At 52.1% G+C, this 18,667-nt stretch overlaps 1 protein-coding gene across 1 annotated transcript in view; it reads left to right on the top strand.

The window, feature by feature from the left end:
• EPHB1 (EPH receptor B1) overlaps window positions 1-18,667 on the top strand; it is an 85,988-nt gene that overhangs the window by 24,084 nt on the left and 43,237 nt on the right. Inside the window, exons 2-3 of the mRNA XM_055723771.1 lie at window positions 1,655-1,719; window positions 7,426-8,107. Of these exons, the coding sequence (XP_055579746.1) occupies window positions 1,655-1,719; window positions 7,426-8,107 (747 nt within the window). The remainder of the gene's footprint in view (window positions 1-1,654; window positions 1,720-7,425; window positions 8,108-18,667) is intronic.

Raw genomic sequence — 18,667 nt, 5'->3', positions numbered from 1 at the left:
AGCCCCCAGCCCGAAACGGGAGCTTCAGCTGGGATGCATCATTTTTAGCTGGCTTCTGCAGACAGAAAGGCACTGAAACTGTATGAAGTGGCATGCTGTGATAGTGTGAAGACCACCACGCTTTTCTGTTCCCTGCACAGACGGGGGGTGAAACGCCTCCTCTGAGGGCACTGTGAGGAACAGGCTGGCAGCGTGCAAGGCACCGTGCAAAGCAGCAGGCTGTGGGCTTTGGGGCTCCTTCAGCAGTGCCGCGGCAGCATCCCAGCACTGGTTAGGGGCGCAGAAGCTTCGCAGGCTCCTAAGCACCTTTCTGCTCCGTCTTGGGGGTGGGGGGGGTGGGGGTTGCCTTGCTCTCTCTGCATCCGTGGCCACTGACCTCTGGGAGCCAGGCCAAGTTGGCAGCTCTGGTGGGGATTTTGGGAGAGGGAGCGTTTATCACTGGTGGCAGGGTGGGGAGTTCCCGGTCACGCTTCTCCAGCTTCCCATCCCACAGTAGCTGGCAGAGGGAGGGGTGGGAAGATGAATAGGAGTCTCGTTTCCCGCTTGTGATTGCTGGAGCAGGCATGGAGAGATTAAAAGCAGCAGTCCAACAGCAGTTCATATTCCTGGGCTGATTTTTATTTCCTGACCTTTATTTCTCTGGTTGCACCCATTTTCCGGGTGCTGCAAAGCTGTTGTGAGTACCTGGGACTATGAAGAAAAGGGGAGGGGTGGGGGATGCTCAGCTATGCCAACCAGCACATCTTCTCCTCCCATTTGGTCGAGACACAGGAACTGAGGAAATTAATCTGTATGTCTGCTTGCTGCAAACAAATAAATAAAACCTGGAGGATTTTCCCCATCTGCTTCTATATATTGTTGCTCTCACTATTATTCTTGTTGTGTTTTGTTGTTTGTTTTTGGTTGGGTTTTTTTTATTTTAAAGAATAAAAATAGGGAAATGTCAGCTGTATTACAGCTTTTAAATATTTCCCACCAAATTCTCCATTGAAGGACCTCCAGCAGAGGAATACTGCACCAACAATGTGATTTTTATTCACATATTTGAAATCATTCTGACAAATAATAGCTGTGTGGAACAAGGAATCAGGGCAGCAGACAGATGTACTGCATAAAAGGGGACGTCTGGTGTTGCAGAGTGAAGCAAGTAGCTCGAGTGAGTTGATGTGACCTGCTGAAAGCCTGTATAGAGGCACTTGGGGCTTTGCCCACAGCGGGCGACTTCACCAGCCTCTTGCGACTTCCAGGAAGTTAATGCAAACTCCCTGCTCAGGTTTAGACAAGGGTTTGTGTGTGTGTGTAATGACTGCATGAAATGCAGTATCTTTCTTAATTTTAAATTTTATTTTTTTTTTAGTTGATAATGCTGTTTTCCTTTTCTAGGCTTGGGAAGGTCAGAGATGGCAGTGTGGGCTGGCTTCAGGCTGCGACTCTTTGTGAAGAGTGTCGTCCTACACTGTTTGCTCTGGAGTGAAACTGCCCTTAGCTCACTCAGTGTAGTAGGGCACCTGCTGCTTTATTTATGAGCAGCTCCAAGGGTCAGATGAACGCTCCGTGAAAGCATCTGAACATTCTTCTTTGGCTCTGTGCTCATAACATAATAAAAAACTTTGGGAGTAACAACTTTTTATTTCCTTTCCTTGTGTTTCCTCAGAAACTTTGATGGATACGCGGACGGCGACGGCCGAGCTGGGCTGGACCGCCAACCCTCCTTCGGGGGTAAGTGCCACTTGTCCAGCTGGTCCTTCTGTGATCTTGTGGTGTTTGCGCTATTTATCTTAAAATGCTGGTGGGGAGCCGGGGAAGTGACAGTGGGAGCAGCGGTGCCTCATTGGGCTGGCATGAGGTGGCCAAGGCATCGTTGTGCTGAGCTGTGCGGCTGGTCCAAGGCTGAACATCCCTTCCCTGAACTAGTCCTGGAGTCTTGGTGGAGGTGGAGCTTTTCTCCATCTCTGTGTGCTCTTCTTCCCTGCCTGTCCTCCTCCCAGGTGAAGGGTCTGGCCCTATCACTGCTCTCCATCCCCTTGTTGCACCTTACCTCTCCCTGTGCCAAAAGGCTTGTAATTAGGAAACATTAGCAGGCTCAAAACAGCTTTCATACCTGGAACATCATCCGTAATTGCACTCGGCAGTGCTCTTCCCTGGCTATTAATGTCACTTTTATGAAGTAATGAGGAACAAAACACCCTGAGGCACTTAAAACATCTTTTTTATATAATACGAGCCTTTGAGGAATGGAAGCATAAAATAACCTGACTCACATTCTCCTGGCAGAGAAAGTGAGAGATGGAGCTGCAGGGGGAGAGGAGCAGTGGTAGGAGGGGATGTGAGCTGATGAATGGGAATCACAGTGGGACAGGCAGCCGGTTGGGCAGGCATGGGTACAGCAGTAGGGTCCGTCCCCCGGGCCTTTGGCACCAAAGGGGAAAGCATGCCAGCCTGCATCTTTGTTAGGGTGTGACTGGCTTGGGCAGGTCTTCAAGAAGAAACGAGGTTGCACACCTTCACCAAAGCTGAACCACACATGCAGTGGGTACGAAATCCTCTGCAGGCATGTCAGAGGCCCTTGAAACGTGGGGCTTTGGCACTGAATTGTTTTGGAAAAAATCTGGGCCTGGGTAAATTGCTGGCAAAATGGAGGGGGGCAGCGTGCAGGTGATGGAGATGGGATATAAATAGCTGCCTGCAGCTGCTATTGCTGAAAGCACAAGGCAGGCAGGGAGCCTGCATCATAAGGCACGGCGGTCTCGCCCTCTGTGGAGCAGCAGAGTGAAGCCTCTCCCCATCCCACATCCCTGCATCCTGCTCTGTATCCCTGCATCTGGGCACTGAGAGTTACTGGTGAGTCTTCTCCTTTACAGGAGTGTGTATTAGATCTTCCACAAAGTATTTTAAAATACCAGGACTTCTATTTAAAATCATAGACTCGTTTAGGTTGGAAAAGACTTTTGAGATCAGAGTCCAACTGTTAACCCAGCACTGCCAAGCCCACCTCTAACTACGTCCCTGAGTGCCTCATCTGCATGTCTTTTAAATACCTCCAGGAATGGTGGCTCCACCGCCTCCCCGGGCAGCCTGTTCCAGTGCTGGACAGCCCTTTCAGGGAAGAATTTTTTCCTAATATCCAATCTAAACCTTCCACTGGCACAACCTGAGGCCATTTCTTCTTGTCCTGTTGCCTGTTACTTGTGAGAAGGGCCTGACCCCACCGCACTACAGCCTCCCTTCAGGCAGCCGTAGGGAGCCATACGGGCCCCCTGAGCCTCCCCCTCCCCAGGCCGAACCCCCCCAGCTCCCTCAGCCGCCCCTCACAGCACTTGTGCTCTGGACCCTTCCCCAGCCCCGTTCCCGTCTCCGGACACGCTCCAGCCCCTCCATGTCCCTCTGGCCCTGAGGGGCCCAACCCTGAGCCCAGGAGTCAGGGGCGGCCGCACCGGTGCCGAGCGCAGGGGGACGGGCACTGCCCCGGCCCTGCTGGCCAGACGGCCTGGGACACGAGCCAGGCCGCTGCTGGCCGCCTTGGCCACCTGGGCACACGGGGGGCTCCCGCCCAGCCGGCCCAGCCAGCCCCCCCAGGCCCTGTCCCGCCGGGCCCTTCCCAGCCCCCTGCCCCAGCCTGTAGCGCTGCCGGGGGCCGCTGTGCCCCACGGGCAGGGCCCGGCGCTGAGCCCTGCCGACCCTCACCCGCTGGCCTCGGCCCCTCGGCCCGGCCTGCCCAGCCCCCCCGCAGAGCCCCCTGCCCCCCAGCAGCTCAGCCCCCCCCAGCTGGGTGCCCCCTGCCCTGACTGAGGGGGCACTCGCTCCCCTCGCCCAGCCCGGCGGTGCAGACACGCAGCAGGACGGGCCCCGGCGCTGAGCCCTGGGGAACCCCCCGTGTGCCCGGCGCCAGCGGGATGTGACTCCATTCCCCACCGCTCCCTGGCCCGGCCGCCCCCCAGCTCCTGACCCCGCGCAGAGCCCCCCCGGCCCGGCCGGGAGCAGCCGGTGGCTGCAGGAGATGCTGTGGGGACGGTGCCAAAGGCTTCGCTCCAGCCCGGGCAGCCACCACCCGCAGCCTGTCCCTCACCCGTCAGGGGGGTCACCTTGTCCCACAAGGAGATCAGGGCAGCCAGGCAGGCCCTGCCTGCCATAACCCCACGCTGGCCGGGCCTGACCCCCCGGCTGTCCTGCACGTGCTGGGTGATGGCGCTCAGCACCGTCTGCTCCGGCACCTTCCCCGGCACCCAGGGCAGGCTGGCAGGCCCGTAGTGTCCCGGGTCCTCCTTCTGACCCTTCTTGTAGGTGGACATCACATTTGCTGACCTCCAGTCAACTGGGACCTCCCTGGCTCATAGGGTCAGTCTGTAGCGTATGCTGGAGAGCGTGACTTCTGTGATGTCCCCTTGCTGGTGGACTGGGCTTTTCTTTGTAACATCAGGTGCTTTGGTGGGCAGACACTGAGCATCTTAAGGTGTATTTGGACTCCTGGAGTGAACCTGGAGGTATCATGTCCCAGCTGAAGCAGGTTTTGGAGTAGGTTGGATGCCAGCTGAAAATAAGCAATGTCTCCCTCTCGCTCCAGGCATGTAGTAGTCTTTACGAGCTGCCTGGTTACAGCACGGTTTTAGGGTTTATCTCATTTAGTAGCTCACAACAAATATTTGAGGGCAGATTTGTGCCACTTCCTGGCATGTCTGGGGGTAATGGCCAGTATCTGGGTGAGGCTTGTCCAGAGTGCAGATGTCGGGGAGGGTTTGCAGACCATGACCTGTCCAGACAGCCCGGCATAAAGGCACTGAGATACACGTGATTTCTGCTTGAGCTGGAGTCAACAAAGACCCCAGATGTCGTTGTTATGGTCTTGTTTTTAGTCTTTGATTCCCAAAAGCAGCCAACCTGGGGCTGTGCTATTTCTTTTTCAGCCAACTGCTGAAAGATGGGGTAAGAAACCAAAAGCTTACTCTCTGCCTTCCTTCATCCAAGACCTGAGAGTGTACTGGCAGCCTTGCTTTGGGGCTTAGCAACGAGCCGTAGCATTACAGGAACAACCAAAGAAGAGGACCAGAGGGAGAAGCAAAGAAACGAGAGGAAGAAGAGCAGCAGCCATCTGTAAATGGGACCTTCCTGCTCCTTGGGCTAGGAGGGAGGAGACAGAAGGATGCTTCTGTCCATTTCTGGGGTGTCGGCTCCTTCTCCTAGGCTTCTCTCATCTCTCTTGGGCTGTTGGTACAGGGGTTTGATGAGCTCTCTTTCCTGACCCTGGGGTTGCCATCAGCATGGGCTTCATGCAGGCTTTGGGTTCCTTTGGGTGGTGGTGTCCCCCCATGGTGTGCTGAGCTCCAAGAGTGACTTCACCCTACTTCACAGATGTGCCCTGGGGCTCAGGGGGTGCCGCTGGTGTTAATGCTGGGGCACTGGTGCCAGCCGGGCAGCAGCGGCTGTGGTCCCTGGGGGCTGTCTGTGACGGGACATGGGCTCTTCTGCTCTTCCTGATGGGTGTGCTTTAAATCTCGGTGGAGACAGAAAACATTGTCTTAATCCCCAGCTCCCTGTGAATATTTAGTGGGTTCTCTTCAAAATGATGCATTTGTCATTGTTACAGCATTGATGGCAGCAGCTGCTGGCGCTGCGGGTCTTTCCAGCCACGGGGACCTGCTGCTCTTCAGTGCCCAGTTGCAGGAATGCTCAACATGAGGGTTGCACAAGGGGGCATCAGGATCCGTCCCCAAACCCTCATGAGGGTTTTCCAAGTGGCGTTTCATGTCATTCCCAGCCATGGGCAGCCCTGTGTGCTGGGTGCCTGAAGTGCAGCAGGGTCTACTGGCAGGTTTTGGCTCTTGAGTTCTGAGGGTCCATTTGCAACGCCACCTCCACCCCCTCCCCAAACAAGCAGCAAAGCAGGGGATGCTCAGTGGAAGGAGCTGGTGAAAGAGCCGGCTCCCTGATGGGCACTGTGAATAAAAGGGTAGTGGTCAGGTCCCCAGCCAGGGTGCAGGAGCAGGGGCAGAATGAAGAAGAGGATTCCTGCAGCAAAGACAGCAGAGCAGTGGGCCTGGTGTTCATGCTGGCGGGTGAGCAGTGGAAGAGAGCTTGTTGTCTGGTGTTAATTGGATGACAAGGCTGTAATGCAAAGCCTGGGTGGGAATGGGAAACAATGCCACCTGCGTCGATCGCGGAGGACCTTGCAGGTTTGTCTTGTGAAAAGGTGTCTGGTAATGCAAAGGCATTGAATGCACACATGTTGTTCAGGGTAGAGAGAGGTTTTTGCAGTGCTTTCATGACATAGGATGAAAAGGGAGAGCACTTGGCTGGATGTGTGAGGTCTTATCGTCGGTTTGGTGAACGTTGATTGCCAACAGCGTGCAACCTTGAGCTGTGATCTTTGTTTAAACTTAGTGGAGCTGAGTAGGTGGACCTGGAAGCAAATGTCCTGCTGCACTTCTTGGCAGTGTGTAGAGGACCCTGCTTTGAAAAACAAATAAAACCTTGTGTTTTTTAATATCAGGGCTTTGGTTTACAAGGGGGAAGCTTGGGGAGCAGGTAAGGAGTGTGGTTGTTTAATGGAAAATGGAAGAGGGCAAAATCTGTAAGGTTGCAGGGTTGGTCATGGTGCATCAGCTGTTTGGGAAGACTCAAAGGGGCAGGTTGGCATCACTTGTCTGCTTTTGCGCCCCCACGTAAGCACAAACATGTGTGAGTGCTGCTATAGCATCGCTCCTGGAAATTATGCATGATATTCAGAGTGCTGCTTAAAGATTGCCATATGAATAATGCTGTTATGAGGAGACTGTAAACATGGATTAGTTAAAATGAATGGATTATGAGGTTGTAAATCTGTCTGTAGGACTCTAATGCCATCATAGACTATTCGCAGTTTGCCGCTGTCCCTTAATTGAAATTGTAGCCTGGATTATATTAATGCCCTTCTATAAATCGAATTGCAAATCTATATTCTTTCTCTCCACGGCGGTTATGTTTTATTTAGTTAGTTTTCTTTGCCGGGGGAAAATGGTCCCATTGTGCCGAGAGCCTGGGGTCAGGCTTGCTCTCCAGCCCACGTGCTAGCTTGGGCTTTAATGAAGCTGTAGCTTCCTTGCTGCTTTCCCTCCCACCTCTGGGTGCTTGGACCATATTTCTTCCCATTTTTACGTCTGCGAAGGCAGTTGCTGATGTGGAAAGATTTTTTTAGCATCAGCTGGGAGCAATGGGGAGAGGCATGCAGGAGCAAGAGGATGAGGATTTCTTCTGGTTCTAGCCTGCGTGGTGTTTCTGCACGTGCATCACATTGTGTGTCTGTGACCACATTCCTAGTCCCATCTGGGGCTTTGGGACTTTCCTTCCAGCCCTGCCCTGCCCTGTGCAGGGTGAGTGGTACCTCTGTAGCTCATGGGCCACTGCAGGTCCCTCTGCCTCCCCCTCATCACTTTTTTCTTTTTCTTTCTGCAGTGGGAAGAAGTCAGTGGCTACGACGAAAACCTCAACACCATCCGTACGTACCAGGTGTGCAACGTCTTCGAGCCCAACCAGAACAACTGGCTCCTCACCACATTCATCAACCGGCGTGGAGCTCACCGCATCTACACCGAGATGCGCTTCACTGTGCGGGACTGCAGCAGCCTCCCCAACGTCCCCGGCTCCTGCAAGGAGACCTTCAACCTCTACTACTACGAGACAGACTCTGTTATTGCCACCAAGAAGTCCGCCTTCTGGACGGAGGCACCCTACCTCAAAGTGGACACTATTGCTGCTGACGAGAGCTTCTCGCAGGTGGACTTTGGTGGCAGGTTGATGAAGGTGAACACAGAAGTGAGAAGTTTCGGGCCTCTGACCCGCAATGGATTTTACCTGGCTTTCCAGGACTACGGGGCTTGTATGTCTCTGCTGTCTGTCAGGGTCTTCTTCAAAAAGTGTCCCAGTGTGGTGCAGAACTTTGCCATCTTCCCAGAGACGATGACAGGAGCGGAGAGCACCTCTCTAGTGACTGCTCGTGGCACCTGCATCCCCAATGCTGAGGAGGTGGATGTGCCCATCAAACTGTACTGCAACGGGGACGGGGAGTGGATGGTCCCCATCGGCCGCTGTACGTGCAAGGCTGGTTACGAGCCGGAGAACAACGTGGCTTGCAAAGGTAAGCTTGGCTTTGGGTAACAAGGCACTTTCACTTTTTATTTTTTGTAAGCTTTGTTTACTGAAGTGTTTGTCCCCAAACAACCTGTTTTGGGCAACATCTGTTGGGAAATTGGCTCTGCTCCATTTGCCTGCCCTGAAGTGGTTTTGCTCTGGGGATCAGGCGGGGATTTGTGAGCAGTGGTCAGCCTGTGGCTTCTTGGTGTGCTCCGGTCAGTGGCCAGACTCGGCGAGCAACATGGCGAGGATGCTGTGCCAGTGCAGCTGCTGCCACAAGCCCGCTGGAAGCTGCCTCTGTGATCTGCTGCCTTCAAAGTGCTGCGCCGGCCGGCGCTTGCTAGCTGAGCCGCTTTCATCTGCCTCGTTATTTCCCCAGCAAAGTTGCGGGAGCCGGGAAGCTGCCGTTGGGCCTGACTGCAGCGAAGCCTCTCTGATTCTCAGTATTAATTGGAATTTTTTTCTTGTTTTTCTGGGTTCCCCTAGCCAAGCCGCCAGCATGCTGCTGCCTGCTGGAGTCTTCTGCAGCACTGCATTATAAATATGGAAATAGTGCTCGCTGCTTTTCATCTCCTTTCACTGTTCTGGTGAATATTTCCCAAATCCTGTTGGAAGATTCTTTTTTTTTTTTTTTTCTATTAGCTTTACTCACTGCCCTTTCCTTCTCCTCTCCCAAATTAAGGTGTTGCTTTTGTGCGCTGCTTGGAAGGAGGGAAGAGGAGAGGGCAAACCCTGTTTCATTGATGCTTTCCGAATAGCTTCTAGAAGGTGGGCGCTACCAGGTCAGGGAAGGGTTGGGAAGAAGGAGAAGGTCAAAGGCAGGTGTCAGAATGCTGTAGGCCTGGTTTTGGCAGGGGGCAATGGAAAGAGGTCTGACTTGGACCTCTTTTGGTGCAGGTGGCAGCACGTGTAGCACCAGACTTGGCTGTGATGCTCCTTGGGATAGCACCATGGTGTTCTTTCTCCTCCTGTAACTCCATATATATGAAAATGGCGAAGCTGGGATTCAAGTTATGGAGCAGCTTGCTTGTTCATTTGCTTTAAACTTGGGAATGTGTGTAAGTTTTTGCCATGAAAAACAACATTTTTGCCTGGCCAGGGTGGGGACAGCAATGCCCTCCTGTGCCAGGGCTCCAACAACTGGGAAGCCGTCATAGTCCTTGCTTTCACATCCAGCAGCATTGCTGGTGGATTCCTTTAAGTTTCATGGTTGAGCCTGAATGTGGTTTTGTTCCCACCAGGAGATGGTCTGTTCCTTTGAGGAGCTGAAGTGCTCTGTCGGAGGGAGGGATCTTTGCAAACCGGAGCGTTTCTGGCAAGGCGTTTCTCTGCTATTGAATAAACAAACGGAAAGCACACATGGTTTGATGGCAAAATGACATTTTCTCATAATGGAAAAAGAAATACTAACTTTAGCTAAAGACTAGAATTGGGAAATAATGTCATTTTGCCAGAAATATAGGCAAACAATGATAATGTAAAACTGTTTTTGCTGGTGTTGATCTTCCTATCTGCTGCCGGCCAGGCTGGTGGAGCCACGTGGGGTCTTGAATGCTTCGAACCCCCTGGGAGGAGTGTGTTGCCACCTTCCCAGTCTCGTAATTTGGGGCAGGACAGAGGATTGAGGACAGCAGGACATGAGAGGCATGGGAACAAACCTGCCCAGGGTGGGTGTTAGACCCTTCATGGCTTTCTTCATTTCCTTTTCTTGTGCAAACCTCAAATGGTCATGATGTGTTCACGCCATCAAAGCTGCACCTGGCAGACCCCTGTACACTGGGAATTTGCTGAGCTCTCTGTGCCGCAGTGCCCATCTTCAGCTGTGCTCCCACTCCTCGGCAGCGCTGGTGCTGAAGGAGAAACCCCTCGTGCTGGCTGAGGGTCGGCTGTGCAGAGCTCCTGGAGAGCGTTTTGCCTTTGCACGGGGAGCACACTTTGCATTTGGCTTCCTTGAGGGGAAGATTCAGGATTGTCGCAGGTCTACGCGGGTAGAAATGTTTATGGATTGACCGGCAGCATTTGGGGTCCTGAAAGTGGGTGCAGACCAAGCAGGTGGTTACATGTCATCAAGCATGTATGTGATGATGGGACCGTGGTTTTTTGATGATTCTGTGGGTGCTGTTGGGCACTGGTATGATGCTGTCTCTGGAGCAGAGCTCTGATAACTCCCCTCTCCCAGTCCTGTGAGAGTATTTCTCAGGTCCCATGTCAGGAGGCTGGCCAAAAGGCTGGGATTGTACGTGGGACCTGCGCATTTGAAGGTCCTGCTCAATGTTAGCGAGGAACTGAAACCCAATAAACCCATCGGCCCCTCCTGGAAGTTCACCAAAACCAGCACCAGGGCTTACTAGGACTGTTGGAAAATTAACTGTGTTTGAGTAAAAATCTGCTCTTTGGTTGGACTCTGGCTTTGTGGTAGCCCCTGTGCACCCTTTGGCCATCAAGCTCCTCCCTGGATCCCCATGGACTGTGGAGATGGTGGGGGAAGACTGAGCCCACTGCAGCCCTTCCCGAAGGTCAGCAGGCAGGAGGTGCACATCACAAGGTTTAGAACTAATAATTTGTTTGTTTTCTATTTGTCTTTTTGTTCTCAAAGGGGTTGTATTCCCCTGCCTCATTCACCCACTGGGTTTGCCTCGCAGGGATGCTGCCAGGATCGCACCCTGGCTCCTGGGAGGCACAAGCTCCTGACATATGCTCAAAGCCTTCATCAACCTGAGATGAGCCACTTAAAAAGCCTGGGGGAATTGTCACCAAGGAAAAAAAAAAAATCCCTCGGTATTTTAAGGTTGAGAAAATGGGCTTAATTCCTTAGCAGTGGGGAAAAAATAGGGTTGAATTGTTTAGCTCCCCCAGCCCTCTCTCATCCCTCCCACCCCCTGGGATAGAGGCTGTGCCTATCAAGGGGCTATTAGACTGGAGCAGTTTCGTGCTGACAGCAGAGCTTGAGGCCGCTGAGGGATTTATTAATACCAGCTTTTATCGGCACTTAGCCACTCACGAAATGCACAGGCAGAGCGCAGTCTTCATTGGGGCTATTTTGAGTCCTGAGGAGATTATCGTTGTGTTGTAGGGTCAGAGTGATGGGGGGTCGTTGCCACTACAACGCTGAGATGGAGGTGGGAGGGGAGGAGAGTTTCCTTATTGATCTGCTCCGTTATTTGTTTCTGTTCCGGGCTGGTTGGGGTTTGGCACAGGCATCCTGGCTGGTGCGAAGCCGTGTTGCTCTCAGCTGGGTGATGGCATGCCGTACCCAAAACCCCATCCTCTTCAGCACCTTGTGCCCATGAGAGCTGTGGGTCAATGTTAAATGGAGGCTGTTATTGAATCCAAAATGAATAATTCATTTAGTGCGATAGCCCACGCTCCATTCGGGTTGATATTAAATCCATTTGTCTTGCTTTGCCCCATCCTTCCGCCTTGCTTTATGGCTTTCTTGCGTGGTCAAGGTGCAATGCATCATCGTGCTGGGGAGGAGGTGGGAGGAAAAGTGGGAGCGGGGATTGCTCTGAGGCCAGGGAAATCGTTCAAAACCTTGGATGAGCATGCTGGGTGGATTTTGCATCTTCTCCTTGAGGAAAATTATTAAACCCTTTCTCTGCTGGTGTTTGAAACCTAATGAAGGCAAGGTAACTCCTCAGTAGAATGATGGCTGTCGTGGGTGTCTCAGCTTTTATCCCTTTTGACTTTGAGGATTGGGCACTGTATTTTTGTCTGCTGGAATCACGCTGATTTTCTCTCTGACCTCCCTACTACCAGGTGGTAACTCAGTTGCACGGAGAACCTGGCAAAGTAAAAAGTCTGGATCTAAATCAGCTTTGTGCCGAATTTCTACTTTGTATTTGTAAACCCAGGGGGAAGGGGCAAGAGAGTGGTCCAGCTGCTCCCTGGGCTTTTCCGTTTTTGCCTCCTGGCAAATTCCTGTTGTGAGTGGTCAAAAGCCTCCAAGTTGCCACAGCTTGGGATAATGAACTAACCTGCTTGCTCGCAACAGCTGGAAATCTGAGCTAGCAGGGGTGGCAAAGTGAAAAAAACCCACAAAAAACCAATGCAGAAAATAAGAACAAAGCTGGGCTGTGATGCCTGTGAAGCAGAGGCCTCTCCTCGAGCATCCTTGCTCCCAGGCATCCCTGGCTCTCCACACAGCAGCCGGTCCCCTACCCCATCGATATCCAGATCCCTCAGCCCTTCTTTGGCTGCAGACTGATGTGCCAGGCTGTGTCGAGCCTTTGCCAGAGCCGTGTGTGGGTTTATTCTGATTTTCTTCATCCCTTTAGTTTGTCTTCTTTCTCCGTTTGTCCTTCCCTCCTGCCTTGTGCCTGGAGAGCTGGATTTGGGAAAGGGGTAGGGGGGAGACATGTCCCACCAGTTGAACGTCAAGGAGTGAGCAGCCCCATGCCGGTCCCCCTGTTATTCTCCGCTCCTGCTGAGCAGCCCTGGTGGTAATTATTGATTTCTTCCATTTATCCATCACAGAAGACTGGAAACAATAGTAGAGCATGGGAATTATAAAATCTTTTTTTAATATAATAATTACAAACATTTTATAATTAGTAGTAGAATAATTCGCTAACATTTAAAACAAGGGAAACGTCAGGTTTTCCCAATCAAATTGTGTCTTGTGCTGAGGACTGGATCTTCCTGGTCTTTCTGGCTGTGCCTTTGCCTGCCTTTTTGCTGTGCTCTTGTCCAGCCTGATACCCCTGGAGTGTGTTGGGGCACCCAGGAGAGGTTTTCTGGGGTGATGAAGGTGATGTTGGTTTTGTCCCATGGGTAAATGCCAGCAAGGGAGGCTGTGGGCTGCCTTGCCATGTTGCGGGGACCCTGCTCTCCTGTGCCTTGGGATGCACCTGTCCCAGGGTGCTGCAGCTCTGTGCTGCCCTAGTGCCTGGGTCAAGGTGTTCATGCGAATCATCACAGGGGCTGCAGAACGGCCCTTTTTTGCTTATAGGGTGGTTTTAGTTTTCTTTTTCCCTGCTGCTGGTCTGTGCGCTTCCCCATGGCTGGGAAGCATCTCCCTTCCAGCCGACCCCACCGCCTCTCGGCTCCCTACCACATCCTCTCCAGCGTCTCGTTCCAACTTGCCTGGCCCACTGTGATCTCTTTTTGAACACTTTCTCCTCTAAAACAGGAGGTGAAAACCAAGAGGGAAAAACGAAGTGCTTGCCCTGCCCATCTTTCCTTCCATCTGCCCGTGGATGTGGTTTAGTGGAGCCACGGCTTCCTGGCTTGCTTGGGAAGTGCATTCCTCTCCTCACCCCTGCTTTGGTGGCTGGGGGCATTGTACTGGCTGATGGCCAGGGTAGCTGGTGGAGGGGTGCTCTGGCATCTGCAGGGTGCAATGGCACGATGGCATCTTGCCCCATCCCATGGCAAGGCATGTGACAGGGCTGGCAGCATCCCAGAGCGGGGTGGGTACATCAGGGGCTGGGGTGCCTGCGAGACCCCCACCCGCAATCTTAAATAAGGCTTAAAAGCCATCAGTGTTTTCTCAGGTTCTTTCCTGGGGACCAGGACAAGGTCAACTCGTTTGTTTCAAAACCTTTTTGTCTCTGTCTGCACCTGTGGACACACGGTTGATGCACTGGTGGGATGTCTGCCTGGCAGCTCGGATGCAAGGGAGCCTTCTGTGGCTGCAGCTGACGCTCACGATGCTTTAGGTGGCTTTGCAGGGAAAATGTTCTTCTGTGGGTTTGGAAGTAGGATTTCAAGCTTTTTTCCTGTTTAGCATCTCACGGAGGGGTGGCTGGGCAGTGTGCCGACATGGCGGGGCTGCAGCGGGTCTCCTCCTCCCCTGCGCCTCTGCTCCCCTGAGGCTTGGGCGCCTGGGAGACAGTAACCATCAAACAAGCTGGTTTTAGACTGAAGTGAGAGCGTCTGCACAACTGGGGCACCTTCCACCCCTAACGGCAGTGGAGATGACTGTGGGGTATTTTATTATGGATTTAGCCCAGCCACAAGCCTCTGACCGCTCAAAATGGGTTTGCTTTTTATTCCTCCCCCCCAATATCAAGTTTCCTGCCTCCTCTCCCATCCTGCGTCAGCCCAAGCCGCTGTCCCTGGCTAGGCTGTGCTGGGAGTGCAGCAATCCCAGCGCTTTCCAAATCCAGGCAGCGATGCCTGGGGATGGAGGGATGCTCCCCTTTGTTGCGGGGGCTTTGCGTTCTCCTGGCAGCGATCTCCCTGCTTCCACCGCTGGGTGGAACAGGCAGCCCAGTTTTACCACAGCCGCGCTGCCGAGGAGAAGCATTTGAATCACTGCACCTCCAAAAAAAAAAAAAAAAAAAAAAAAAAAAAAAAGGTATGGTTTTTCTTAAATTATGCCTTAATGAAGGACATCCATTAACCTCCGTAATAATTTTGCAAGGAAAATGTGCAGGAAAACCATGTTACATTTTTTTTCTAATGAGTGTGATGGCTTTTAATGGAAGTCTTAATTAGACATTATTAGCCAAAATGGTCCTCTGGTGGATTCAGGCCCTTTTCTTTCCCCCTGGCGCAGGGATGGGGAAGGACCGTGTGTCCTGGTGGCTGCTGCGGGCGAGGAGGCTCAGGCACTGCAGGCACTGCAGCCGCTGCTCTCTGGCTCAGTCCCCAAATCCTGAGCAGGGTCTCAGTCATCCCTGCGATCCAGACCACTGCAAAAGAGAAACGAAGGAGAAACCTGGAAAATACCCCAGCAAAGGCATGAGTGGAGGCCAGGTGAGCATCACAGGGCTGGGCTGCCCTTGCCCACCTGTAGCTGCACGTGGCCTTGGAGGATTAGGGAACAGCCCCTGAGTTGTGATGTGGGGCTTTATTTTTCTGCATATCACTTGTTTTTCCTCCTTAAATTGTACCATGGGCCATTTATGTATTTCCCCTCTCTATAATGAGAACTTTTGAGTGTTACGTTGATTCCAGTCTTCAACGAGGAACTAAAAAACCCCCTTAATTTCCCCACTGCCATCCCCCCAGGGTCTCCTCATGTGCCTGTTTACAAATGGTGTGTAAACCTGCTTCCAAACGTTTGGCTTGTTAATGGTGTGTCTAGGCAGCTTTCTGTGGTAGCTGAAGTGCTTGGGGAAACCGATCTTGTTTGGGGATATCGGGGTGCAGAGCTCCATGTGTGCTTCTAGGGGCTGCCATGGGCACGGATCCATGAGCATCCCTGTGGCGGTGGGGCTGCAAAACCCACCCGGCTTTCATAACCTCACTCGCTCACACCAGCCCAGGAGACCCGGCTCTCACCCCGCCACCATCGTGTCCAAGGCCCTTTGCACTCAGCCAGAGCAGGGATTGTTCTCTTGGACAATGGGAGAGCCGTGAGGAAGCGCAGGATCCGGCCCGCGTCCGGCACCCGCATTGTTTCCACCCTTGTTTGCAAATGGCCAACACCTGGCAAAGTGGTGACTCAGCCTGGGGAGTTTTAAAGCCTTTCTATAACTTTTTTTTTTTTTTTTTTTTAAGTAGTCATGAGAGAGTTCTTTTGGGAACAGACTCTGGCTGGCGCCGTTTTGCTGCAGTTTGCTTGCCAAGGGATTGAGATCTCCCATGTTCGGGACTGTGTGGCACTGTACAGCTTGTAGCAAGCTCTTTGGGAGCCAGCATCTCTCCCAGCAGGCTAGCAATAATAATTTATTTATTTATTTTTAAATTGGGTTTTTTTACCTCCAGCTTGCTAATAATAATAATTAATAAAATAAAAAAGAAGGTTTTTTTACCCTAGCTGGCTAATAATAATTGTCATTACTATTATTTTAAAATTAGATATTTTTTTTTCCCCAGCTGGATAGTAATATTAATAAAAGGGATTTTTTTTACTCCCAAGCCACAACTCATCAGCACTCCCCTGTGTAGGGCGTTGTTTGGGAGCCATGCCCTGGGTTTGCAGATGGGCTTTGCAGGTCTCCTGCAACCTCTGCTTTGGGGAACAAGCCTTTGCTGCTGATGTTTTAATAAGTGAAAGACCCATCTTGTAAATGCAAGGTATGAAAAAGCCATGGACTAGGTGGAGTGAGGCACGCTGCTGTACCTTGCCCTGCTTTCCCTTGACTTCAGAAGAGTTTTGGATGGGTTGGACTTGCCTGGGGTACTGCCAGTATGTGCAGAGGAAGGATGGGGCCCACCAGCGTGAGGGAAAAATAAAACTAATCAGTGCAGATTACTGAAGTTTTAATTTTTCTACCCTCTCCAAACCCCCGTGTCTGCTACCTGGGTCGTTCTGCACCCAGACGGTGACAAATGGAGCGGTGCCGTGGGTGTTAGCTCAGAGTGTGTTAAGAGTGGTCATTTGTCACGCCTGGTGTCTTGTATCTCAGAGGATGCGTCGAGAGCAGGAGTGCAGTGATTAAATCAAAGCATTGCTTGCACACTTAAGCAAGGCTTCGGAGGAGTGCTGAGGAGCCCTGGGAAAATCCATCCGTCTTCAACCGGTGCAGCAGACACAGCTAAGAAATGATCCACGCCTTGTCTATCGGAGCATCAAACCAGACTAAATATGCAGTTGTGGGTGCCTCGAATTAAGATGTGCAAACCCACATGAGGAGGGAATTGATGTTCCCCCACTCCGGGCTCCCAGGGGAGCCTCACCCAGCGAGCAGCAACCGAGAAAATTTAATTAACGGCATGGGGTGGAACTGCATTGCTTAGTTTTCATGTTAATCCCAGGGCTCACCTGCTTCTGTATTTATTGTATGAAAAAGGCTTTCAGGGGGGAGAGGGTTGTGCGTAGGAGCTGGCCACCTTGGTGCTGCTGGTGTGGCTGCATCCCACGTGGTCATTACTGACCTCCTGGCAGCAGCATCCCCGTGAGCACAGAGCGATGCCTGGGTTAACGCTGTCCTTGTCTTGTCTCATCTCTTCCTCCCCAGGGCCCCTCCAGGATGATGCCATTGATGGCAGAGCTTTGCCATCTCCATGCTTTTTTGGGCAAGAGTTGCAAAGCCTGGGGCACAGGGCTGTGTGCCATGCCAGAGGCGGAGGACTCTGACCTCAGGCCTGGTTTCTGGGCTTTGCTGTCTAAAAGTCCTCCGTAAAAGCAGAGGCATCCTGGGGGAACCGATATACAAAGGTAATTAGGTAATTTTCTCAAAAAAAAAAAAAAAAAAGTAATTTCCACCCTAGCTCAACCAGCTTTTCTCTGCTGGGTCTGCAGCCCAGAGGGTAAATTGCCTGTGAGGTAAGACTTGATACCAACTTACTTTGATCCAATTTTTAAATCTTTTTAACTATATTGCAGTACATATTTGCGTCCAGGTGTGATGTCACTGAGGTGCTTAAAATCAGTTCCTCAAGAAACCTGCCCTGGACGTAGCTGTGGGTTGTGTTGATGCATGCTGGCATGCGTGTCCCCTCCATGGTGCAGAGGGAGTCAGTCGCCCTTCTTGGAAGCGGTGATTACTTTGATGCTTGTGGGTTTTGCTCTGTTGCAAAGCAAGGAATCTGTTTGAAAGCTTGAAATGGTTCTGGGCATGGTGAAAATGTTCTCTGGGTGCTGCTGGGGACCGTCATCTGGCAAAACTCCAAATCTCCTGGTTCTGCCATGGGCATCTGTTGCAGCAGCATACTGGGCAAGTGGGGCTGGTGCTCGCAGTGGGATGGCTGTGCTGGGATGAGGGAGATGGGGTGAGAGATGGAGCTATCACAGACCTCCTGCCTCCACATCCGATCTGCTCGTGAGCTCTCCATCATGTATTATTATTTAAAACAACTTATTCTTAGAGAGCCCAAGGTGCAAATTTTGTTTGGCAGCTAAGAAAAGCTTCTTGAGCTGCCTACGTACAGTAAATCCCTGCAATCTCGGGTGGCTTTGACTTATGTGTAACAGATGTTGAGGATGAAGGAGACTACTTATTTTTGCCTGCCTGTTGCTACCGCCAATGTGGGACACAGGTGGCGGTTTTGGCAGGGAGAAGCTGGCTGTGCTCAGTGATGGGGTTAGTGGGTGTTGTCTCACCCTGCAGCTTGGGGCATCTTTCCTGTCCCCAGTGGTGGCACCAACATGGACAGTGCCAGTGTGTTCGTGCCATTTGCAAAAGGTTCTTGCCCTGGCTGGAAGCTTTTGAGCAAGTTGTGTGCCTCCCGGCTGTGGCATGGGGGTGAGCTGGTGTGGGAAAACCATGGTCATCCTGTCCAACTCCCCTGCTGTGGGCAGAGACATCTTTCACTAGGTCAGGTTGCTCAAAGCTCTGAACAACTTGGCTTTGAGCACTTCCAGGGATGGGCCATCCACAGCTTCTCTGGGCAGCCTGTTCTGGTGCCTCACCACCCTCATCAAAAAAGTTCTTCCTTGGGTCCAGTCTAAACCTATCCTCTTTCAGTTTAAAACCATTCCCCTTGTACTGTCACTACAGGGCTTGGTAAAAAGTCTCTCTCCATCTTTCTTGCAGTCCCCCTTTATATACAGAAAGGCCACAATAAGGTCTGCCCACAGCCTTCTCTTCGCCAGGCTGAACACCACCAACTCTCTCAGCCTGAGGGGGGTTCCAGCCCCCTGACCATTTTCATGGCCTTCCTCTGGACCTGCTCAAACAGGTCCGTGTCTCCTATGCTGAGAACCCCAGAGCTGGACACAGCGCTGCAG

The sequence above is a fragment of the Falco cherrug genome, chromosome 11 (genome assembly GCF_023634085.1).
Source record: "Falco cherrug isolate bFalChe1 chromosome 11, bFalChe1.pri, whole genome shotgun sequence".
NCBI classification, from domain to species: Eukaryota; Metazoa; Chordata; class Aves; order Falconiformes; family Falconidae; genus Falco; species Falco cherrug.
This window is presented reverse-complemented; position numbering and strand designations above follow the sequence as displayed.